Below are 25,947 nucleotides of genomic sequence, written 5' to 3'. Positions count from 1 at the left end.
CCCGGCGCGGCAGCGCGGCCGACCGGCCCCCGGCCCCTCTCGGCCAGAGTCCCGGCAGCTGGGGCGGGAGAAAAATGTCCCCAGGAAGGTGACAAAGGGGACAGAGAGGGGACAGGAGGGGGGGGTTGGGGGGGGGTGGGGTGGGGAACGACGACGACGACACAGTCACCGAAGGTGGAAGATTAAATTTCTGCGGAGAACGTATCACAGCGAATGTATTTTGTCAGGAATCCGGAATTAGACAGCAAAAGACAAACAAACGGGGGCGGGGGCGGCGGAATCCCAAGCAAAAGCAAAATAAAACCCGCCTGCTAGAGATCCTCCGGTAACCGAGCCGCTAAACGTCTTCCAGGTCCTTCCCAGCCGGGATTATCGCCGCGCTTGGCTCCCGTCCCTGCAAATGCCCGCTACCCCTCGGCGCGCCCGTGGGGGCCCCGCGGGACGGGACGGGACGGAGGGGGCCGCTCGCCCGGCCGGGCCGGGATTTATACTTTTCCCGGGATTTACGCGTTTCCCGGGATTTACACAACCCTCCAAACCCACGCTCGTGTGACCTACAAGACACCCCGCGGCACCCCGGGAGCGGCGGCCGGGGTTGCCCGCCACCGCCGGAGGCTTTGCAGGACGGGAGGGGGGGGGGGGGGCGGCTAATCCGTCTCGGCGATCATGGGGTCCAGGGGCAGCAAGGCCCCCCCCAAATGCGGGGTGGGATAGCGAAACCGCCCCCTGCCCCCCCCCCCGCATGCCCCCGTGGGAGGGCTGGGAACAAGATACCGCTTCTTCCCTCGGCGGACGAGCCCCGGGGATGCCGCGGAGCCCCGCGCCCCCCCCTTGCCTCCGTGCCGAGGGCATCTGACCCGCTCCGCTCCCCGCCCGCCCGGGGCCGGGGGCGGCCGGGCACCCCGCGGGGCGGCCGCCCGCTCCTCCGCGCCGCTCCGCGCCTCCGCGGTGGGCGGCCCCCCCTCCCCGTCACCCCCCGGCGGGGCGGGCCTTGCCGGGGGCGGGCCGTCGGGCTTGAGGCTGTGCCGCGGCGTGGGAAAGCGCCTCAGAGAGGCTTTGCTCTGCCGGCGGTGCGGAGGCGAGCCGAGCTGAGCCGAGCCTTGACGGACACCCCCCCCCCCCCCCCTCCCGCCTTCCCCCCCCCCGGATTTATTTATCTCTGCCCCTATCCCGGCTAGAAGCTGCGCCGCGTCCTGTGCCCACGATGAAGCGACCTTGCGAGGAAACTACCTCAGACAGCGACATGGACGAGACTATAGACGTGGGGAGTGAGAACAACTACTCGGGGTAAGCGGGGGACCCCCGGGACCGCCGTCTCCGCGGGTGGCGGCGGGGGCCGGGATGCCCCCTGGGATGGGGCAGAGCGAGGGGGGGGGGAAACCTCGGCCGCCCCGTCGAGGGTGGGGGGGGGCGAGGGGGGGATCGCGCGGTTTTGTCTCCCCTCTACGTCAATTCAAAGCTTGTTGGTAGCCCCCCCAAGAATTTGCCCCGCGGTCTGGCTGCCCGAGCCCCGAAAATACGCCGAGCACTCAAGTAGCCTGTGACCCCCCCCCCAGGCTGCAGTTTATTAGCTCTGCTTCATTTGCCGTTTCCGATCGGACCTTTTCCCAAATAGCTCCTGAGCAGGCCGAGCAACCGAAGGGAATGGGTGCCGGTGGGAAATGAGCTGTGGGATCCGCAGTAGTCAAATGGCAACTTCACCAGCCCCCGTGGGCGAGCCGCGGTGCGTGCCACGGGAGGGCCGGCCTGGGACCCCCGTGGGTCGGCGCCGGCCGTCAAAGCTGGTCCTGCCAATTTAGAGGCACATGCACTGGAGCACCGTCTCTTCCGCATCAGTGGCTAAATGAGTTTTAAAAGCTACTGGATTTTTTTTCGCTCTCTCATGATGAAAGAAAAGCTTTTTCGTGCTCGTGGGTAGTGTGGTTTTAAAAGTGGATTTTGAATTCTGCTCCTGGCGCAGGACACCGTGACAGACCCGCGCTGGGCAACCGGCTCTGTACTGGAGCATCTACTAACCTGAGCAGCAGCAGGCAGGAATGTCAAAACCTAGCAGGCTCAGCAGAGGCTGTGGCATCAGATACATGTACTTAGCACTGCCGCTAGCATACAGAGGTGGCTGATGCGGTTTTGGACTCAGTTCTTCAGCCTGTATTTGGGAGGCAGGACTTTATATGCAGTGAAAACAAAATCCGCTGTGCCGGACAGTGAACTGTCTCCAGAAAGGGGTTTTATTTCCAACAGAGTGTTCTATCAATTCAAAATATACGCTGGGGCAATCAAAAATGAAATGTCTCTTTTTAAAAGCGGTGTGCAGTGCAAAGCACATCTTCTAAGCATTGAAAAGGGCCTGAGAGGGACTGTGCATACTTAGTATGGTGACCTAAGGTGTCCTCAAAGAGCGGTATCAAGTTGTGCAACACCTGACATACTTTTATTGTTTCACAGGCAAAGTAATAGCTCTGTCATTCGATCAAATTCCCCAACAACAACATCTCAGATTATGGCCAGAAAGAAAAGAAGAGGGGTACGTTGCATTTAATTCTTCTCCTGTGTGACAATTGCATGTGTGCTGTGATTTTGCCCTTCAACATTTTTTATAAACTTAATGTGTTTTGTTTTTTTGAGAATAGATTATAGAGAAAAGGCGCCGTGATCGTATAAATAACAGCTTATCAGAGCTGAGGCGGCTTGTGCCAACTGCTTTTGAAAAACAAGTAAGCCTTTTTTTTTTTTTTGAATTCTGTATCTCATTTGGCAATGTTAGTTCTCCTGTAAAACTCATTAAAATAATATTATATGTGTCCTGATTTGGCACAAAGCAGGCATTTCAATAAAATGCTTTCTTGTGGCAAAACTATTAGAAACATAATTCATTATAAGGCTGAAAAACATTTCCATTCTTTGGCTTGTTTTTCCCTTAAGGGTAACTGTGTTCATGTTGCCTCTGTTCTTTCGATGAATTCCAGTAGTGGTTTTGTTAAAAATGTGCTTTACTCCATATTTAAAAAAAAAAAAAAAAAAACAACAAACCAACAAACCCAACACAACTCCCCCAAACCTTTATGTCAATTAGCCTTCTGTCTAAATCTTTAAATATCATCTCCTTCACCCCTACTTTAAGAAACGTTCATTTTTTTAATCTGTAATTTCAGTTGCAATCTAATCAATCCAGTTTCCTGAAAAGGGAATAGTCTGAATTATTCACATTTTAAAATGACTCTTTAGAACCAGGGCATTAGGAGAGGGAATAGGCCCACGTCATGTGGGCTAGTGAAGTCACTGATACATTCAGAGACTTTCAGTGAGAAAGTATTCAGTGGGAAGGCTGGAAGGATCCAGCTAATTTTGGTTCAGCTCCTTGGTCATGAAATTACAGACTAAAACCTTAGAATACAATCTGTCCTGTAAAAAAGGGCATTTTGTTTATGCTATTCAATTTAAATTTTTATTTACTTTTCCATATCTTGATTTTTAGTTTTTAGGCTTTGATTTAATATTTAGCCTTGTTCCTGTTTTACTGGAGGTACGTGAAGATCTATGGATATGTGAGATTGACACTATGTTTCAATAAAAAGGAACCAACTGAAAATAAAGAACCTGACTTCCTTGTAATAGTAAAAAAAAAAAAAACAAAACAAAACAAAAAAACCCACAGAAAATAAAATTTAGGAGCAGGATTGCAATATTGCGAGGTGCTGAAGATCGGTGGTAACTGCATGGCAAGCACTGCACCATATTAGGCCTGTTACATCTCTGGTCTGAACAAAAGTTAGGAAGAATTTTTAAATACTGTAATCATGGTGAGAGCATCATTTGTGTCACCTGCAATACGTTTTTAATAACTAGTAGTTGTAATTGTGCCCTTCCGTAGGTTCTTGCGAAATGGAGTGCCAGGGGTATTTTGAGCTAGATAAACAGGGGCAAGAGACAACAGTTGTTTGTCCCATTTTATTGTTTACTTCTTGAAAACCACAATCATTATAAAACAAGTCCTACAGAGCCTTTGGAAATTACCCAGCGCCATGCAGTTTTTAGCTATTAGTCACTCTCACTGAGACTGCTTGTACTGTGTCTATGGAAAAGATGAAGTCTGAGAAAAATACAGGATGTAGTCGCATTTAGAATGGGGAATTCTGACCAAAAATTCACACGTGCACCAACCTTTGCACGACGAATGAGCCGAAAGCAGAAAGCGGATTGAAAAAAGCCCACACTGGCGTAAAAACGAGCGCGCGCTGTATTTTGCTCAGAAAGCCCCGCCATTTTTCTGCAATATGCCAAGGACAAAGCCATCAGTCCTTTTCCAGCTCCTTGACATTCAGCTCACTGAAGTTTCCAAGTTGGAGGTTTAGTTTCGCTCCCTCCTCCCTCCCTCCCTCCCTCCCTCCCCAAACCACAGCTCGGCTCTCCCGAGCCCCTCGCAGAGGTGGGCGCTGGGGAGGAGGGTCCCCACACCTCCCCTAACTCGCACCCCCGCAACAGGGTGCAGGACGGCCGGCGGCAGGGAGGCGGCCCCGGGTGATAACGAAGAGAAAAATTTGGCTTGCGGGATGCAATCCGCTGGTGGCTGCAGCTTGTGCAGCCCTGGTTTTAACCCATGCCAAGGGATGATCTCTTGCACTGGAGTAACATTTGGGTGGTAAAATCAGTCGTCTGGGCATACTCCAGGTATTGAAGGGAATTCTACCATGGAAAATAGTTTTATTAATAGATTATTATATTAATACTACATTTTGAGTTGTATTTTATGCTTTTCCAGCACCCACCGTAGGTCTGTTAGCCACCTTCAGTAGCAGAAAAGATTTTTACTGACAGAAGACCTAAACCCTTTTGCAGTATTTAGCTTCATGTCCCTGCAAACTAGGCCTCTCACTGACTGGAAACACTGTGGGCTGTGCGGTTGCTTTTTCAGTCGAGAATGAGAATAGAATACTCAGCAGCCAAATGACATGTTGAAAATTAGCAGGCGATTAAGGAAGAGGGACACTTCTGGGTGTGTGCCCACAGGGACACCTACTGGTAAAAGCAGAAAAAAAATGTTGCACCAGGGTCTTCGTCGATAACTGTGCAGCGGACCTGTCCTGCCCGCTCTCCATTTCTGTTTGCTGTTAAAGTCCACCAAGTCATGTATTTCTCTCACTTCAGGAAGATGTCATGTCTTCACTACCTTCAAGGCCAGAGCTACATTGAACCAGAGACTTAATAAACCAAAACTGTGCTGGTGCTGCTTGTATTGCTCGAGAGGAGACAGCATCAGTCCTTCGACAAAGTCTGGGAGGCAGATGCTCACGAAAGAATTAAGCCGAGAATGTCCTAATGATAGGGAAAATTGAAACCATAAGTCTGAGCTCAGTGGAAAGTATATCAAATTAAAGTTTCTAGTACTTGTAAGCCTTTATTTATATAAGTCTCTTATCTCAAAGGGATCTGCCAAATTAGAAAAAGCAGAAATACTGCAAATGACAGTGGATCATCTGAAGATGTTACAGGCAACGGGAGGTAAAGGTAAGGAGCTGACAGTTTCTCTTCTAATATTTGGGGAAATCTTAGCAAAAAAAAAAAGTGCTTTGAGGAGCTGTGATAGGCGTTTCCAGATTAAAGGAGTGGAAATCAATGCTAATGGCAGGATTGAACTCGTGGGAAAGAACTACTGGGACAAAAGAAGCACTTGACCCTGGGCTTGTGTTTGCTTTCATAACACTGTGGGAGTAAAGGCTTCATTCACAGGCAGCCCAGTCAGAGATTTGTTTGGGGTTTCCAAAGAGCACTGAAATCTGCACAGGGAGACAAAACAAATACACAAACACCAAACATAAACAGGAGGTTTGTGGCAACAATTGTGTGGCAAAAAAACTGCTGCTAAACCTCTTTATCCAGCAGCTATACCGAAGGAAGTGGACAGAGAGGAACTTTCATTATTGTTTACGTATTTTTGTTCTGGAAAGACTTTTAGATGCCAGGTTAGACCGTTTCATTCAGCAGAACAAACCCCAGTCTTGCTCTACGCAGCTCCAGGTATCTGATAAAGCAGACCAGCAGACAGCTAGCAGGGCTCTCTGCACTTGTATTTACACGCTGTATTTGTGTGTCAGAGGGCTGGGGAGCTCCCTGGTAGTGGGTGCCGGCATGACGCAGGGGCTGCACTGGCTGACCCATTAGATCAGCTGGCTGCCGGGAGTCGAGCGTACCTCGCTTGTGCAAGCTGACAGCCCCAAGGCTGGAGGCCAAATGGTTTCAGCCACCCACGAGGTATTCTGTATAGTCATGATTTTGGAACTTATTTGGAGTGAAAAACTTGCTGGCTTCCTGTAAGCACGGCCCTGCGTCCCGTGCCATCAACCGTGGTTGTGGTTCAGATTGGTGTGGTGGAAACCAGCTGATTTTTCAATGACATGTTCTGCCATGCAGGTAAAGGCTAGAAAAGAGGTGGCTGCTGCTCTCTCTCTCCCTTTTTTGATTTAACTCAAAAGTTTTTAGCCCATGACTGAAATACTGCTCTTCTCTGTGTCTTACAGTGAATACAAAATTCAACTTCTAATCAGTACGTGCTTAACAACAAACGCTTACGGGAAAGGCTGGTGCTCCGTTATTTGTGAAAATTAACACCAAGCTGGCATACATATTTTCTAGGTGTTAAGAGGCTTTTGCTAGGAGTCCATTTAAGCTTAAAATTTATGGGTAACTTGTTCTATAAGGGGCGAAAGGAATTTTATTGCCCTTCATATAACGGGACACGCCTCTTGATTCCTCAGAAAATATGCAAAATTAGAAAAAGAAGTTCATTTTTATATCTAAAGACCTCCTTTGTGGAGTTGGTAAAGCCACGGTCTTGACAGTTACGGAACGCCGGAATTATTTGTGCTTGTGCAATTGAAATTCAGATCCCCCCCGTGCGTGCGCGCGCTGGTGCCGTTCTTAACGGCGTGGTTGCGTGCCGGCTTTCCCCAGGCTCCGTCCCGCCGGGTGCGCGGGGAGAGCGGCGCTCAGCCGCTGCGGGAAGCGGTGGCTGTTCCGCTTCACCCTCCCTGCGCGACGTGCGGCTCAGCTATCCCAACCCCATCCCGCTGCACATCGTTCCTCTGGAAAGCTGCAGCAGCTCCCACCCCTCCGACGTCTGCACCGGCAGCGGGAGGGCCGGGAGGCGAACCCGATCAGAGGCCTAATTTAATAGGAACCCTTCCTCCCCTGCCTCCCCGCCCCCCAAAAAGTATGTGGGGGATTATTTTATAACTGGGTCAGGCCAGGCGGCACAGCTAGTGGGGCAGGGGACGAAGCGCCTCGGACGGGAGCTGCTGGGCGAAGGGAGTTGTTGGCAGAGCCCCAGCCTCCGGCTGCGGCCGGACAAGCTGGATTTTGTTGGCAGTCCCAGGTCCTGCGGTCTCTTCCTTGGTCTGCCACCGCCGCCGTGCCTCTCCCTGCCCCGGCGGCCGGAGGGCAGCGCGGGGAAGGATGGAGCGTTGGGGTGCAGGGAGAGACGATGCTGGTTTATCCCCGCAGCCGCCTTCCATGCTGAGCTCCACAGTGGGTGGTACATCAGGATAATGCCCGATCGCCTCACAAACACTACAACTTTATCTTCTTCTGACCCAGATATAAGAGTAATCTCACAGCACAGACTACGAAACTTTAAGAAAAAGAGGTCTGTGAGTTAGTACCAGGCAAAGTTTAAGCCTGCGTTTCCTGCTTGATGTTTTACTTTGCAATCTAAGTAACAGCTTTAAATATAATTTCTTAGGGTGTTTTTAAGGCAGATGTTTGTTTTATTCGCAAATGTAGTTATTCCCACTTTGTAACTCATCTTCCACATCAGAAACTTTTTTAGATCAGCAAAAAAATAAGTTGCATCATTTTTCCTATGGACACAAGCTAATATCGCAGCCGGGAGAAATGGATCCTGATAGCCTTATGCTCCCCTGCACTAGAGGGCCGGGGAGAGCTCATCCTCTCCCTGCTCAGGCAGAAATGGAGGATACCCACAACTGGGGGTAGGCAAGGCTGGGTGGAGTCAGCCACCGCTCAGCATGCTGAGCCCAAGGTGGGCATGATGGAAGAAAACCTGACATGGCTCCTGTCCTTTCTCTGCTTTTCGGAGCTGCTCGGGCAGGCAGGCTGCCGCTTCTGAGGTCCTGTGTGGACTCTGTGTTTCCACGGCCTGATGCAGGTGTGGGCAACGGTTTCCCGTTCACGTTGAGGTATTATTTTGGCCTGGGGCCAGGGCTTTTTGCTGACCATGCAAGCAAGCAAGCACAGTGGAGGAGTAATTTGTCAACAGTGAGTCGCTTGCTGGGACCTCGGTGTGGTTTTCTTGCAGCTTCGCTGCAAATTTAGCTTGCGTGACTGACACCTGGGTCAGCAGCGTGGGTTAATAAAGCTCAAATGACTTAGCCAGTGTCCTGCGTGCAGAGCAGGTTAGTTACCAGGATAGCTGAAGTAAAACTGAGATTTTCCATTCGCTACAAAATGCTGGTGTGTACGCGTGTGAGTGGTGGTGGAGAATGTTCTTGGGATTTGGAAAGAAAGAAGAAACAACAATTTTAAGCCTCTCTCAGAAGGGGTAAGCCAGCAAAGGGGAAACCTGGAAAAGATAACCATCAAAATCAAAACATAATGGAGCCTGGGAGTCTCAGCTCTCATCTCCCCTCTGTTTTCATGTCTCAGCCACCATACGAGACTGAGAAGGAGCCAGGATCACCAGGACTTCGGGATGGCTCGTCACAGAGCCAGCAGCTCAGACTCAGGGGAAGCTGGTGACAACCACATCCCCCCATGTCTCCTCCGGTCCGGAGGGAGGGAGGCCGGGAAGCCCTGGCTTGAGCCGTGCTCTCTCAGGATTTTCAGGCTGGCTGACTCTTGGCCAGAGCCGGGAGGCGGATTTGGCTGTGCGTCAGCCCCTCTGAAGCTGCTGGAGGTCCTGGAGCCTCTACCCTGCTAGCCCACCGTCTCTGGCCTGCCTGGCTTTTGTTTCTCAGGAGCTCACTCAAACCGTGGCATTTCCACAGATCGTTTGGTCGAAGTGGACCTGGCAGGGAAAAAGCTGGGACGAACCAGTGCTTGCTGACACTAGTCCTCGACCCCTCATGCTCACTGATCTGCTGGCCAAGCCAGCGTTTCTCTCGGGTTCCATACAGCCTCAGATGAGCACTGTGGCCCGCAGCAAAGGAACCATCAAAATTTGGCAAGAAGGGGTGTAAAGAGGGCAGGAGATTTAGGGCAACATCTATAAATATGCCCTGGTTAATTCTATAATGCGGGCATGCAGCAACAGAAACATTCATTTCTGGCTTGAAAGTTGATACAAGTGAAAAAGGCCATCTAAGGTGCTAGCATTTTTCAGAAAGACAGAGAATATTCCATGCCAGAGAGTACAAGGCCGAATGTAGGTGTTGCTGCCACATTTCCTCATAATAAGGACACTTGAGTTTTGTATACTAACACACATTATAGTCATGCATACCTAAAAATTTTTACTGGAAGCAAGAGGAAAAAGCACCGTGTCAACTTGAGAGTGGATAGGGTGTTATTCCCCCAAGGAGACTACTTTTAAACTAAAATAGGAAAATTCCAAAAACCGGAGTAGGTTTTTGTGGTTGAAGAGCTGCAACTTAAGCACTAGATTTGATGCTAGACCCTTTTAGTAAGGGAATATCTTTTCATGTGCATTTAATAAGACACTTTTTTTTCAAATCCTTTTTTGTCCCAAGCCTGTGGAGCTCCAGTTGCTGTTTGTTGAAATACCTCATGGGCCATATGACTGTCAGTCTTCCATCTCCAAATTAGCAATGGCATTACATAAAACGTTTTCTCAGTAAAGCTTTTTATTGTGTGTGTGCAGAGTCATGACAAGATGTTTTTAGTTTGTAGTTAAGTAACACCGTATGTCATATTGTCTTAATGACTCTGTGAAGTAGATGGGACCCCGGCAGCAGTTACAACAACTGTCTCACGATGTCAAGAAACAGTTTGAGAGTGTTACGATGAATGCCAGTGTAGGGAAGAAAAGGCAGGGTAGTACATTCAAACTCTCTGATCTTCAGCCTGTTTCTTTGTGTGGATAAATGTCTCGTTCACACACACGTGCAGGATCAATACTGCACTGCAGCAGCTTGCTGAAGAATACCAGGAAAGGCATCGTTTATCTTTTTAAGTATCATGAGTACTTACAGACTTGGTTCTTTTCATTTGTGCATTGTCTGCAAAAGCAACTGCAGCCTATTGCATTACAAGGATGACCACAGAAATCACATACACATCAGAAAACAAACTTTTCAGGTTGCAAATCTCAATCCGTAAATGGGTTAACCTGTAACCTTAACCCGTAAATCTTAACCTTCAAATCTGAACACGGCTGAGCAAGGACCGGATTAGCTGTGTCACCTAACATAGGCTAGGAAACCATCTTGACGCTCAACACGTCTTTTTCCCTCCCCTTGCAGGTTATTTTGACGCTCATTCCCTGGCCATGGATTTCATGAGCATTGGCTTCCGGGAGTGCTTGACAGAAGTTGCGAGGTACCTGACTTCGGTGGAAGGTCTCGACACATCCGACCCCCTGCGCGTCAGGCTCGTGTCTCACCTGAGTACCTGTGCCTCGCAGAGGGAAGCCGCCGCCATGACCTCCTCCATGGCCCACCACCACCACCCCTTGCACCCTCACCACTGGGCAGCCGCCTTTCACCACCTCCCGGCCGCCTTGCTGCAGCCGAACGGACTCCACGCCTCCGACGCCGCCCCGTGCAGACTCTCCTCGGACATGCCACCCCACGGCTCTGCCCTGCTCACCGCCACCTTCGCCCACGCCGACGCCGCCCTCAGAGTCCCCTCCGCTGGCAGCGTCGCTCCCTGCGTCCCTCCTCTCTCCACCTCCCTCTTGTCCCTCTCGGCCACCGTTCACGCCGCAGCGGCCGCGGCTACGGCCGCTGCCCAGAGCTTCCCCCTCTCCTTCACCGGCGCCTTCCCCATGCTTCCCCCCAGCGCGGCCGCCGCCGCCGTGGCGGCAGCGACGGCCATCACACCTCCGCTGGCCGTAACCGCCACCGCCAGCCCCCAGCAGGCTGGCAGCGGGGGCAGCACTAAACCGTACCGGCCCTGGGGGACTGAAGTTGGAGCTTTTTAAATCCCCCCTCTCTCCCTTCTCGGTCTGGCTCCCTCCTCTCCCTCAGCTCCCACACGCGTGCACACACCCCCCCACGTGCCCCCACACACCCGCCGCCGGGACTCAGCCCGGCCGAGCGGCCGCCTTCACCCACAGGGCCCGAGAGGTGCCGGCAAGCCCGCCGGGGAATGGCACAGCTACCCTCCTCGTTCATGGCGTTGGAGAGGACATGGGGTGATTTCTTCTTCTTCTTCTTCTTCTTCTTCTTCTTCTTCTTCTTCTTCTTCTTCTTCTTCTTCTTCTTCTTCCTCTTCTTCTTCTTCTTCTTCTTCTTCTTCTTCTTCTTCTTCTTCTTCTTCTTCTTCTTCTTCTTCTTCTTCTTCTTCTTCTTCTTCTTCTTCTTCTTCTTCTTCTTCTTCTTCTTCTTCTTCTTCTTCTTCTTCTTCTTCTTCTTCTTCTTCTTCTTCTTCTCTTCTTCCTCTTCTTCTTCTTCCTCTTCTTCTTTTTCTTCTTCTTCTTCTCCTTCTTCTCCTCTTCCTCCTCCTCCTCCTCCTCCTCCTCCTCCTCCTCCTCCTCCTCCTCCTCCTCCTCCTCCTCCTCCTCCTCCTCCTCCTCCTCCTCCTCCTCCTCCTCCTCCTCCTCCTCCTCCTCCTTCTTCTTCTTCTTCTTCTTCTTCTTCTTCTTCTTCTCAATTTGTTTTGCTGGAGGTACCCTGAGGGAGCAGCAATGGCTTTCATAACAGCATGACCATATCGGCATGTAGAGGTTTCCTGGGAAATACGTAGACATTAGAACTAATAATTCTCCAGCTATGCGTCCTTGTTTGTCAGAGAGGTGAGGGATTGCACCTACCAGCTCTCTCCAGTCTAGAAAAAGAGTCTGAGTTTCATAAGTGCCTGACATTGAAAAAATAATAAATAAAAATAAAATTATATATATGTGTGTTCTGCTAAAACAAATAACATTGCACAGGTATGGAAATGGTATGGGAGAGAGGCGAAATCCTGCGTTCAACTTCAGACCTGGGATACCTTTCCAGAGAAGAGCGTGCTCTTGAAAAGGAGAGGTTTTTTTAGCCAAAAGATTGCCGAGGAAGAATGTTCAATCTGACAGGCCTCGTTCTCGCTTCTTTAGTTCACTTTCTTTGTACAGACTTGCCAAATTGTGACATCTAGCATAGCATTGGTAAAAGCAATTATCTTATCAGTGCTGGGATTAATGAATGTTTCAGCACTGCCTGTGAGCCTTGAGGCACCCTTTCTTATGGCTTAAATATGGTGCTAGCTCGTATCTGCACAAACAGTGAATTTGTCATGCACCCAGAAGTAACCACCTATTTAAAGTGTGCACACTTGGATACGGTCAGTTGATGCCACTACAAGAGACTCGGTGTTGTAAGAGATCAAATTAACTTATTTAGCTGTATTTGGACATTTACTTTTAGCCGATTCTGTGCAAGATCCCTCTTCTTTATCAGCTTCTGGGAGAACTATCACTCTGGGTATGAATGAAGTTATGGTAGGGACAATTTTTTAATTGGCTATTAACACGCCAACATTGTAATGTGGGTTTGATTCCAAACCAAAATGAATGTATTAAAGGGTATGTGAGTAAATTATTTTGTCAATACCCAGACAACTAGTGCTGCATAAAATGGTTTGCTTTCATTTTTTATTACAGTGACTTAAAATAACCTAAATATTTTAATACATCCAGTCAAGAACTAGAGATTTTATGTAAAAAATAAAACACAGCATGTATTATTATGCACTTGATTTCTCTGCTGTGTGGAGAAAACAATAAGCATTGAGAATGTTAAACATTATGCAAAATATTCTTTAAAATATTTGTTTTAAAAATACTGTACCTAGTCGGTCTTTTATGCATTACTTTGTTAACCTTTTTTCTATGCAAAAGTCTTTACATATCACTAATTAAACGAAGTCCTTTTTGACTGCGTTTTATGGATGATTTGTTGCAGTTTTTGTTTGTTCTTGAGGAATACTTGTGGACTCAAAGCTAGTTTCTGCCCCTGGTAAACAAGCCTGTTGGCTGCTCTGTCCTTTTCTGCTCCCCTCGCTCAGGCAGGAAGCCTGTCTCGTGCAACACACTCTGAAATAGGCAGAAAAAAGCTGTCAGTAAAGCAACATCAGCTTTCAGGCTTGTAAACAGGTTCTGCAGTGGTGATACGCTTAATGATACAAACCCGTCTGTCCATCCTGGAGATCCCCAAAAAACATTGGGGTTTCTAGCTTCAGCTTTCCTTCAGATCTTCACTAGGGGCTTGTGTTTAGAAGGGGAAAATTTTAACCTACTGACATCATTAAATATTTGGATTGCAAGAGGGTAGTTTTTCCCTCCAGTTCTGGTCTTCTAATTTACTAGTTCTCACTGAGGCAAGGGCTTGTTATTATTTCGTCCTAGATCTGCAAAGGCCATCCACAGAAGCTCTATCCATAGGGATAAGCACAAAGTTTTACGTGTCCAAAAGACACAAAAAGATTATTATGCCCAAATAACAGCTGACAAGACTGAGGCATCAGAACAGCACGACCCTGTAGCCAGACAGAGACTTCATCCACAGCTGAAATGCAGCCTCAGCTCAGTGCCTCGCTCCTCATCATCCCTGTCTCCCAAATGTTAAACTTGTAACCCATCCCCTCCTGCATCAGACTGTCTCTGGCTGGAGGGATTGCAATTTGCCTGAACAGCATGCTGTCCCATGGAGAAAACGGACAAAAGATGGGGAGGAAGGATCTCTACCCTTGTGCTGTAAATCATGTTTGATCTTCTTTGAAGTTTTATTTGTTGGGGAATTAGACATTTTTAGATTCAGGACACAAATGCTGCGCTGTTGTACTGGCATGCTCAGCAGCATCTGGTTCAGGTGCTGTTCACTTTCCGTATGAGCAGTTTCAAGAATGAAGATTACATTAGTGAACCGGGCAGGTAGATAAAAAGTGGGCTTTATTTACATGAAAAAGAGCAGGTTGTAACCCAACTTGTCTTTAAGCTGTTAACTATTAACCTGCCCTCTGAGAGTCTGGTAGGTGGTCTTCCTTGTATCAAATCATGTTAAAAATGGGCAGCCACTGACTTAGTTCCACCTAAGGGCAACAGTCTAATTGATGTGCCCCAAAAAATTGCCATTTGTTGCCCCAAATGTGACGTTTTGCCTCATTCTAAAAAAAAAGGAGTTTGAAAAAATATTTCTAAGAGACTGAGTGGATGAAAGCGTAGTTATTTTAGCATCCTGAAACACTGCATCATGGATAGATTTGTGCAGCCTGTGTGTTTGGGTTTATCTCATTTTCACTCTCACAAAACAGGTCAAACTCATGCATGCTGAGTTGCTGAAGTCTCCTCTCTTTTTTCTTGTTTTGTTTTGTTGTCTTTTCTTGTGGTGGTTTGTTTTGTTGTGTTTTTTGTTTTTCGTTTTTTTTTTTTTTTTTTTTTTTTTTAATCAGAATCACCTGAAGGGACCAGCACATGAGGCAGGAGCTCAGCCCTCATGCCTATTTCATCCTGAACCTCTGTTGCGAGTGTTACCTCTGTGAGAGTGGATGAAGATTTCCCAAGTGAGAAATTAATGGAGAAGAAGCATATTCCACATGTGCTGTTGGAAAGACAACAGAGAGTAATAGCTTCTGATGGCTTTGGTTGTAGCTGTGCTAACAGGTCAGAGCTGAAGAAATCTATGCAGGTTTTAAGACAGAGCAAGGGAAAGCTGTTTCCTTGGCATTACCAAGACCCAAAAGGGAGGACTCGTGGCTGCACACATGCAATCATACTTCAGCCCTTTTCTATATTTATTCTGTATTCAGTGATGAATGGACCTAGAGAATAAGGAAAGTTTGTAATTAATATAATTTATGATCATAGCACGTATCATAAGAAAGCAAATCAGGCTGCTTACTCAACAGTATATCTGGCTTTGACTTACTTTTCAAGGGGTGGGTTTGCAACCTTAAATTCCAGTTATCAGGAGGATCAAAGGAGGTTATGCAATTTCCTAGAATGTTTTTCTTAAGAGGAAAAAGCTAAAAACCAATTCTGTCACTCAGCATTACCGAGCTCTAAACCTTAGCCCTCAGCAGTGCAAATAAGAAGCACTTAGGCTGCTGTAACTTTGGGATTGTGTCACACTGCACCGAGAGAAGATTATTACCCTAGAGAGGAGACGGGCTACTGAGAGGCGGTGCTGCCTGTCCTCCCTCTGCTCTGATTGCAACTGGAGGAAATCCGGCATTAGGTGCTGCCCCAGAAGAAAAACCGGCTACTGTGGCTGAGGGCTGAATGCATATATTCAAAGCAGAATAATCGTATCCTGGCTGTGACTACATCTGCCTGAAAAATTGCCAGGAGGTGCCAGTTCATGCTGCTGCCTCCTTAGTGTGAGCCTTCAAACTGTTTGTTTGCAGCTGTTCTGAAAGATGATACTTCAATCAGGATGTCATAAGATAAGTGAAGGACATTTACTGAAGCCTGGGACACGGATATTGGCAAATTCTTAGGGCTACTGTAAATGAGAAATTTCTTCTTCATAATAGAAAAAGGTCACAAGCATCTTTTCATCAGAAGATACTACTTCAGAAAATACTACTGAAGTGTGGACTGTTACCAACTCTGTAGTCACCAGTCTCATTAGTCATCCGCTTTTGTAGGCACAGATAATCTGAGATCACACACATGAAGACCTCAGTGATGTAACACAGGTAGTTTTGTCCAGCTTCAAAGATGAAGAAATTGGTATAGCTTTGTTTGCAAGCTTCAGGTACCCAGCCTCATTTGTGTGAAGCTCTTGCTTGAACCTGAGTGTAATTTTACTCAACACTGTAATTTTTACTTGTGCTATGTTCCTCTGCTTCACCAATTTACACAGCAAAGACTTGTGTTTTGGAAGCTAATATGTAAAGGTCTCAAAAGGGATGACTGCAGCAACACATCTGACTGACCAGAAATGAAGATCAGAGGAGCAAGAGGCTGGTGATAGAAATGCTGGGATCTCAACTTGAGGGTAAACCCAATCTTTCCTCATTTACAAATGAAACAACATTTTGACAGATAATTATTTGAAAAGCAATGTTTTGAGGTTTTTGTTTGTTTGTTTGTTTGGTCAGTTTGTTTCTTTGTTTGTTTGTTTGTTTTGTCTCTGGTAATTGCTACTACTGTGCTATTACTCAAGGTGCTATTAATGTGTAAATACAATCACTTAGCATTCAGTCACCTAAATATTTGCTATGTCCTAAGCTGGGCTCCAGTTATCACTCCGGAAGGTGCAGATCTCCCTTCTGTCCTGTGTCACCTCTGCCAGACCTGTGTAGATGCCTGGAAAGCCCAAAGGTTGCTTAAGTGGCACTAAATGCATATGGCCAGGCAACTAAATTTCTCCTTCTCTATCTTGCATCATCTCTGGAGAGATAGGATTTGAAGCTTAAAAATATTTTCACATGTGATCTAATTTTTTCAAAGCATCAGCCTCCTTCACACCTGAAGAAACAACAGAACAGTATCAAAATCATTTGATGATAATGTAGTGTTGCCTATCAATCTTGTAAAATAAGACCAGACAACTCCTTATTCAACACTAATCTCAGAATTTCTTTTAATGGTCTGGTTGCAGCAGTGGTGGTAATTATAAGATGATGTCAATATAATTTATTTTTAAAGGGATATTTTTCTGCATTCATGGTGATAGTGCGAAGCTGGGACCCATGAGTTAGTGTTGTACCCTAGAAATTAAAAAAATCAGAAGCAAAGGGAAATTAATATGGGAAATAAAAGGAAATGTGTCTGGTTGAATTACTTTCATGATCTGGAGAGGTAGACTCCTTTTTTACAGATACAGATGCTGATATTGAATTCAAGCAAAGCTAAAAGTTTCAGACAATGTTTATCTGAACAGTGTTATTACTTATTCTACAGGTAAGTCCTTCTGAGGTGTTGACTTAATTTATCTTGCCACAGAGTCCATATTCAGCATTTTTCTCTTCTACAAAGGAAAGTCTTCAGGATGAAAAAAATACCTTGATGAAACCTTGAAATTGTGATTGCAATTGCCTAACAGCTGGGAAATTTCTAACTCTGCCCATATCTTCATATATGTTACTCTGCAAGACCTCCTTCTACGGAATCAGCACACTGCTCCAGGAAATAGTATGCTACTGGAAGATGTAAAGAAAAGTATTTTACCTGTAAAGAATATCCATAAAGAGTATTCTGTATTACTGTGTGGTAGGTGAAAATCTAATAAATTACTACAAGGCAATCCATAAACCCAGGGAGACAAAATGATTAAACACCTATACTTTTTTCCCCTTAGTTTTGATTTAACTCTGAATGTTGTATTTATTTTCTTTTTCATGTATCAGGGAGCCAAGTAACTTTATTTTTCTTTAGTAGAAGGGCTCTGCTTTGAGGAGTTTAAAACAAAGTGTTACGCATTTAAGGTACACTTTTGCACTAGATTCACTAGATGAGGTCTGTTGTGTGTGGATAGTTCAAATAGTTTTTAATGATGCTTCCCAGCACAACACTTGAGTTTAATATACAAGCCTTAAAATAACATTGTTTCTCTCCCTCTGTTGCTTTCTAAACGTATTTTGGTAGAGGAGGAGGGAGTTTATTTTGTTTGGGTTTTCTTGGGTTTGTTTTTATAAAGAGGCACCGGCGTGGCAAGGGAAGCAATGGCAGGGCACGCCGGCTCCTTGGGTGCGAGGAGCATCTTCTGTCCTCTGGGTAAGCAAAGCTGCTTCCTCGCCTTTTCCCTCTTCTTTTGGACAGCTGTCCCACTGGGCAGCCCACTCACTCCTTTCCTGATGGAAAGGCAAGCCAAACGGTTTTCAACCACTGAAAAAGACTGCAGTTTCACCAGGCTGTCCCGGTCTCTCTCACTGTGCTCTCTTCCTTTTATCAATCACAAAGGCCAAAGTGTGTGTTTTCTGATAATTACCTCAGGTCTTCAGTCGTGACCTGCCATCACTTGTGCCTGCTTCCTTCCTTCCCCTCCCATCACGGGCCCAACACCTGCCCAGTTACAGTGACTTTGTTCCTTCAATTTATTATTGCAGTTAGTGGATAAAAAACCCTACAAACAGGAATCTCAAAACAAAACAAATAAAACCATTTCTTGATACTGCTGAAAACTGACCTTCATGTGCCGCCCCGTCCTCCTTCAAGGCCTGCTAAGACCACAAGAAAGATTCCCATTAGTAAATCACTATTGGATCATTAAACCTTTTTAAGGCAGTATGTGCCTTACCAAGAGAATGAGGATTACGACACAGCAGTGGCTGCTGCCCACTGACAATCATGGGAACCGACCTCCGTAATAAATCCATGAATTATCTGGCTCACTTTGACCGGTTCTCACGCCAGAGCAGCTCCTTTGATGTGACCGTCAAAACCCAAGGATGCCCAATAGCAGTAGCCACCAGCAAAACAATACAGAAGTAATAATTCAATACAAATATGTAAAACCTGCTTGCCCATATGCCCAGCTTTTGCAGTGGGGTACTTCTGTGCCTGTGGTTGAAATTTGAGACAAAAAAAGGAAATAAGCCATTTTTTTTTCTGCATATAACCATTTAGGGGAAGAAAAGCTGGGCATGCTGGAAAGATATTTTTTAATTACCACCGATGTGCATGATTTTTTCAGCTAAGGTGGGGGTTCTCTGTTGCTTTTCAAAATCAGTCTGACAGCTCTTCACCAGTATGCCCTTAAGGACTGATCCTGCAGAGTGACTAAGGATATCCCTCTGGGGGACACAGAGAAACTATTCCTCTTCAGTGGGACTATTTGTATAAAAAAAAGTTATTCATGCTTTTAAGTCCCTGCAGGACCAAAACTTTAGAGGATGTATTCTCGTTTGTCTGATTTGTAAAAATATTTAGATGTCAGGCTCCTGTTGAGTGTTTAAATACATCAGAAATACAACTGTTTGTTAGTCTGCTTCTTTGGCTGCCCACCTGTAAAGTGGGAACAGTGTTATTTAGTTTCTTGTCCTTGATCTTGTCTAATTAGACCCCAGACTCTAAGGGAAAGATTGTCTCCAAACTCACGATCATCTCGTGAGCACCCTTAACTAGAGTTTCTGGCCCTTACCGTAAGCCTCCAGTTAACAGAAGATGGTAGCCGTCCTGGAGCCCAGGGGCTGCTAGTGAGGGAGGCAAACTTCTGATGGCATAAGGGTTGACATGGAAGAAAAAGCCCCGTCAAATTGTCTGACCAGAGGAGGAGCAGAATGTATTAAATTACTTTTTAACCAGTCTTTTTTTTTTAACTCTTAAAACAGCAAACTGTAATAAGCGCTAGGTACAAAATATTTTAAGATACCTAGCTTTCAAAAGAACTGAAGTACCTGCAAGGGTAGCAACACGACGGGAATGAATAAGCAGAGGATGCTACTTCTGGGTATTGCTGTGCTGAGCTGCCACGGGGGAATCACTGCCACGCGTGGGGTGAGGCAAGCCACTCCCGCTGCCTGCGGCGTGTTTATCTCAGGCTGCCACCTGCTGCAAGCGGCCCAGCAGCGGAGGGCAGACCAAAAAAGCAGACAGACGACGGGATCACGGGCGCCTCTTCTAAATTTCTGTGTTTTGGAAGAGTGGCAGTTACGGCACATGGCAGCGAGCTGCTGCGTATTGCGTGCGTTCACTGCCAGAGCCGCCAGCAGCTCCCGTCACTCTTTTCTCCCCAAAGCCAGGCTTGGGGAGGCCGTGGAGGGGAGCCCAAAGGTGAGCACTTCAGAACCGGGTTTGGCATGAACACAAGGGCTCCCCGTGGGGCTCGCAGCGGGCAGGGGAGTCGCAGTGACAGGAGCTCAGGCTTGTCATCTCCCGTGCTTCACGCTCAGCTTCAGCGTGCTTGCCTAGGGGGGGATGAGTGCATAATGTTGGGGGGATGAAAGGCACCCAGCAGGCTACAGCAAGACGCTCCATTTCGACTGACCCAAGGCCATAGTCTAAACAAATTTGAGGCTGAGACTTTCTACCCAGCACGGAGTAGAGGACAAACAAACTGAAGATTATGTACTGCAAAACTTCACCGTGATAGAATTAGACAGGCAGTCTCTTATCTGAGCAGAGGGGGAAGATCATTCCTGCTTCTTTCGTTTATTTTGCTGGATCTCTCACACAGAACTGCAGCTTACACAATACCAATTAAGCCATTTATGGAATACGGAGTTGTCGTTTATGTCAAAAAATCCCTTGCAAAGGCTGCAGGGCCAGTTTGGGTGCATATCTGCTCGGCGGCAGAGCTGCAGAAGGCATCCTGCTGTGGCCACGCTCCATCAGCCGCCTTGGCCTCGCCTGGGTTACTGCTATTCCCTGTTAGACGCAGCGGGCAGCACCACCAGCCAGAGCATGTGTTGTAATATCAATTTATAGTCTGTTATTATTTTCCTGCTTTCGGGGGAAGCTGGCACCTCCCAGCTCTGTTTTCCTGCCAGCAACACAAAGATTAGGCACAGCATAATAACATTGTCAATATAGTTTACTAAAATGTGATTAATCAAAAGAGCACATGAGAAACAAAGCATGGAAAAGCAGAAGGTAATGATTGACTGTAGCCACAGGGCAGTAATAAAAGGGGTCTAGAAAGCATATTTTCAGCACATAAGTGAAAAATCTCAGGCTTTTAAAAGGATCAGAGCTTTCATAATTTCGTGATCAGAGCATTTCTTAATAGGACATGGCAATTGCTCCTGTAAAAGGACTTTTTGGAGAATGGTCCTTGGATAGTATTATCTAGATCCGTGTATGGTAATTAAATCTGCATTGGACTTTCATTACTATCAACTTAAATAAAATACCTTGATTTGGATAAAACAGTTTCTCTTAAAATATGATTCAGAGTAAATATTCCAACTGTAGTTCTGAAGGGACAGTCCTAGTAGGACTTGAAATGAGGTTGTTGTTGTTGTTGTTTTTTTTTTTTCACTTTATCTTCCTGTCCAGGAGGTGTTCCATATTGAATCTGTACCTAGGAAAGAGACTTACAGTTCTGTTTTAAGACAGCAGTATTTTACAGAAAGGATCTCGAGGAGAGGTAATAAAAGGGGAAAAAAAATAAAAATCTAGAGAAGGGATTGTGTGACTGAAAGCTTTTTTGTTTGTTTGTTTGTATTTTCTTTCCATCTCCAGCAGTTTAATAAACACTTTGCCTTGTTTGTGTCCTTTGACTGCCACGGTGACAACAGCACTAAAGTACAGACTGCTCCTGTGGTTCACCAGCCCTGTGAATCTGTGCAGAAGGGAACAAAACCAGATCCTTCTTGTCTGCCCTGGGATCCTGACCTGGGATGCAGAAATTCTGGTTCTCTCCTTTGCCTTGGCAAAGGCTTTCTGCTTGATCTTCAGTCCAAAATCTACAGGCAAGAAGCAGAGGTGCTGCTGGCCGCTGATGGAGCGGCTGTGAGGACGAACACGTCCAGGGCCACCCGGTTCTTTGTCACTCTGGTAATGGCATAGGTCATCATTGTATAAATGCCACAGATAGATAGACCGAAATGTTAAATAACCTGAATCATTCTCCTGATAATCCTTTGTAACTTTTTTTTTTTTTTTTTTTTTTTTTTAAATACTACATTAAGGCTGTTTAAAAGGCAGCTCGTCAAGTTTCCATGCGCAGCCCTAGACTCAAGGAAACACGTTGCATGTGATTTGGCCGAACAACAGCAGCTTCATCTGTACATGAAGTTGGCTTTCTCAGCAAACCCAAAGCCTTCATTACTCCATAGCTCATTGGAATGAAAGGGGCACAGTGCTAACCCGTGGGGCTAACCCCGAAACCTGCAGAGCGGGGACCACGCAGGGCGGCGCGGGTGGGTGGTGGCAGGAACGGGGCCGGGGTGCCACCTCGTGGCCTCTTCAAACGGAGTTTTACCAACGAGCAGAGAGGCTGGTTGCTTCTTTATGTCCACAACAAAACCAAAATAAGGGGATGAGCAGCCACCAGACTGGCCTGGGAACGGAATAAATCCAATGGCTGCAGAACCATATGTCCTTCAGATAGAACTGAAATATGAGGTCAAGCAGAAAATACGCCTTTAGAAAAAAACTGGGAGCTTTTATTTTCTACAGAGTCTACTGGTTGTAAAAGTCATGCAAAATTTTATGTTCATTCAGAGGCAAGATATTTTATATAAGACTGGAAAAAAACTTTAGAAGCAGAATTAAAGTAGGGCTAAACTTTAAAGGAGGTAGCCAGAAAGAGAAGTTAATGTCAGAAATAAAAGATCAAGTTTAGATGTTGAAAGCTCCTGTTCCCAAATTTTCCAATGAACTATAAAAAGTAAGAGTTAACAGTCTTAACCAGAAACTCAGCTGCTGGCCTAAAATGAGCTACAGTTAAGGTACTGTCTTCCTCACCTTCCTTATTTCTACTGCAGTGCATTCTCATCAACCTTTGCTGTGAGATGGAAGGCAATTGGTCAAACTTTTGAGAAAGAACAAAAATGAAAGTAAAAATACTTCTGATCCAGTATCTCAGACTATATCACAGTTAGAAGCAACTTCAGCTACACTTTGAGAATGTGATGCTTCAAATCATCATTATCATCATCTTAATCTTATATTTGTTTCAAATTCCTCTGTTCTAGGCTGTGCAGCCATCTGCCAGATTGGCTTTATAATGTGCTTTTGATTGTACTGCCAGTACGCTGCAAAATAGCCCATCTTTTCTGGGGCTTCAGCATGCCAGTGTCATGAGTTACTTCTACTTTAAAACAAAAAATATCAACAAAGACTTTAGGAAAGATGCTTCTCCCACTTGCTAAAAACAAGCATCCAGTTCCTTCCCTTCATCACATTAATCTAAGGCCCAGGAAACAGGGAGTCAGAGATTGTCATAACTGTTAAACCCACACTGAAGGTGAACACTGATCCTGGAGTCATTTTACCTCAAACCAGGACACGTTTAATCACAGTGGGACCTGAAGTGGTAGGACACCAGCAAGAGGACTGGTTCCAACTCCTTACTGGGTAGATATTTATCCTCAGTGCAAGGGCAAATTTCATATCCAGCATCGGACAGTAAAGGAATTGGGAAGGCCATTAGGAAGCCTCTTCAGAGACCATGCTTCTACTCCTAGCAAGGTACTGGAAAATGCACTTTTTCTTTGTGTGCAAGGTCTATTCTGATGACTTTTTCCAGGTTTCTAAAATCTTACATAAGATTATCCTTTCTCAGATGACTCTAAAGCTGGACTCATGGTGCCAAGAGCATGCAAACATACAACTACAAAATTAGTTAAAACCGAAAGAAATGCTTCTTTTGTTCCCATTCTGTAAAAGCACATCTATATCTTTTCTGGGAAACTAGTCAACACCTGAAATTCACTTGAGCTGCTTCTAAAATGACCCATCATTTTCTGAGGTAGAAAACAGCAACTTCTTCCACTGAGACTGAAGAGGGGGGAGGGGGAAATCTGAGACCCCTACACAGCTATCTCAGTGCAACACATGTAAACTGAAAATTATAGGGGAAAGTCCAAGACAAAATAATTAAATTCGGACTCCCAGGATCTTAGGAGACCCACTGAGCTATTCCCCTGACCCAGTCTGAGGCCCTTGATGAGATTCTTGCCTAGCCTGCTCTTAAAAACCTCCAACCATAGGAATCCAATAATTCCTTAGGTTATACCCTTTGGTCCTTGTGTTCAACTATTATGGGGCACCTTTATTAGTATCTAAAGGGTGGTGATGGTCCTTTTGACTGTGCTTTCTGCCTTAAAGCAAAGATGACCCCATCCCTTTGCACCCCCTTGAAGCTTCTTTAACATAAAAAATACAGATGAAGACCTTGGGATTTCTCACGAGACGCTCCTATCTGCACTGGAGGACAGCCCAGACTGCAGTACACCTCTGACACCCCCCGGGAAAGGCAGCCAAAGCCATTATTTCCAGCAATGCTTTCACATCAGGGCAAAGTACTCCTCTATGAAGGGTGGCCTGCCAGTATTAAGGAGTTATACGGGTGATGCGAGGGCCATGGTTTGCTCCCGACAGCAGGGAGCATCCCTGCTAAAGCACAGTCTGCCACATGTGCTAGCCTCTGTTTTGAAGCCTGTCTAAGCTAACTATTATATTCATTTATTATCAGTATTTCTTGTTTTACCTGCAGCAGTGTACTGGGTCTGACTGGGATGGAGTTCGTTTTCCCCATAGCGGCCCTCATAGTGCTGCACTTTGTATTTGTAGCTGGAAGGGTGTTGATAACACACCGGTGTTTTGGCTACTCCTGAGCAGTGCTCACAAGCATCAAGGCTGTCTCTCCAACACTCTCCCCTCCCAAGAACAGTAGGCTGGGGAGCAGGGGGGAGAAGAGAGTTTGGGAGGGGACACAGCTGACCCAAACTGAACAAAGAGGATATTTCCTATCATGATTGTCGTGCTCAGAAAAAAAAACTAAGAGAAGGGTGGCGGAAGGGATTAATTTTTAAGGCATTTGTCTGCCAAGGCAACTGCTATGTGTACTGGGGCCCTGTTTCCCAGAAAGTCAATGGGTATCACCTGCTGATGCAAAGTAGAGAATAAATCTTTATTTTTTTTTTTGCTTTGCTTCCACATGTGGCCTTTGGTTTCTTTTATTAAACTGCCCTTATCTCAACCCAGGAGGATTTTGATCTTATTTTCTCCCCATCCTGCTGAGGAGGGGGGTGTGAGAGAGCAGCTGGGTGGGCACCTCGGTGGCCAGCCAAGGTCAGCCCACCGCAGGCAGGCACTGCTCCAGCATGAAAGAAGGGGCTCTCCCTCCCACTGCCCTCTCACCCCACAAATCACGGGCAGGGGTGGGAGGTGGGGGGGCTACAGGCAAAGAAGAACAGCTCTTGCTGGAGCCCTAGGTGCGAGTTTGGATGTGCAGCTACTGTGCTGTGCTACAGGACAGAGCTGGGAGCTCCGGGAGAAGGAGGGGAGCCACCCCACTGTTCTCTTCACCTCTCTCCATCCCACCTATCAGGGCACCTGCACCATTTTTAGGAGGTGAGGTGTGGTGAGGGCTTCATTGCAGGAGGGAGCGAGGCAGATGCTAATGACAGGAAGATATTACAACTCTTTTTGCCTTCTTCGTTTATTTCTTTCCACCTCTGAAAGAATATTTGGGATTTCTCTTGCCCCCCTAGCCGTATATACCCAACAACACTGCACGGTGGGGGCTGTGCAAATACACTGCAAAGAGTCTCTTTGTTCCTCAGGTGATCAAACACCGTAGAGAATTGCAGCCCCCTTCCTTCCAGGACAAATACGTGGGGGACAAACCCTCCTCCGGGGGAAACAACACTCACTCAGACACATGGGCACACCAGTGACAGCTAAGGGGGGTCCCCACTGCCATGGCTCAAAGATTCATGATAGCACCAAGTGACCATTCATCTGTGGGGGGAAAGGTGTGGGAACACCTCAACCTGCCAAAACAGCTAAAAAAAAAAAAAAAAAAAATTATTTCTACGTGCTGGGCAACAGTCCTGCCAGTGCCCCGCTCTGCAGACATTGCTCAGCAGCCCTCTGCTAACTCCTAGAAACCCAATGGGTGGGCGTGGGGTGTCCACAGCCAGTTTTGTGACGGGGAGACTTCCAGACTGATGCTACACCTGGGCAGGCTTCCCCTGCCTGCCCGTTCTGCACTGGGCGCTGAGACTTTGCACACTGCCTCCACGCGTGGCTCCTCCAAACTCGTCAGCGCGTCTTACAACTCGGTGCTGGGCAGCAACGCCGACGCCTCGGGGTCGCACAGCAGCCGGCCGGCCGCTCCCTGAGTTGTAAAAGCAGAGGGAGCGGGTCGGCGAGAATCCTAAAATGCAACAGAGTCAGAGGGGGAGAGGAAAAAACGGTAAGGCTGGAAAAAAACAAGC

General features: G+C 46.6%; 1 protein-coding gene across 1 annotated transcript; it reads left to right on the top strand.

The window, feature by feature from the left end:
* The first annotated feature begins 1,061 nt into the window (after window positions 1–1,061).
* HEY2 (hes related family bHLH transcription factor with YRPW motif 2) lies at window positions 1,062–11,426 on the top strand. The gene is made up of 5 exons (XM_042796224.1): window positions 1,062–1,287; window positions 2,446–2,524; window positions 2,631–2,714; window positions 5,424–5,505; window positions 10,434–11,426. The coding sequence occupies exons 1-5, from the start codon at window positions 1,205–1,207 to the stop codon at window positions 11,111–11,113; spliced, it is 1,008 nt and encodes a 335-aa protein (XP_042652158.1). The 5' UTR covers window positions 1,062–1,204; the 3' UTR covers window positions 11,114–11,426.
* The last annotated feature ends 14,521 nt before the right edge of the window (window positions 11,427–25,947 follow it).

The sequence above is a fragment of the Tyto alba genome, unplaced genomic scaffold (genome assembly GCF_018691265.1).
Source record: "Tyto alba isolate M040663 unplaced genomic scaffold, T.alba_DEE_v4.0 Super-Scaffold_22, whole genome shotgun sequence".
NCBI lineage: Eukaryota > Metazoa > Chordata > Aves > Strigiformes > Tytonidae > Tyto > Tyto alba.
Note: the sequence above shows the minus strand (reverse complement) of the source record. Positions and strands in the feature narration are given on the sequence as shown.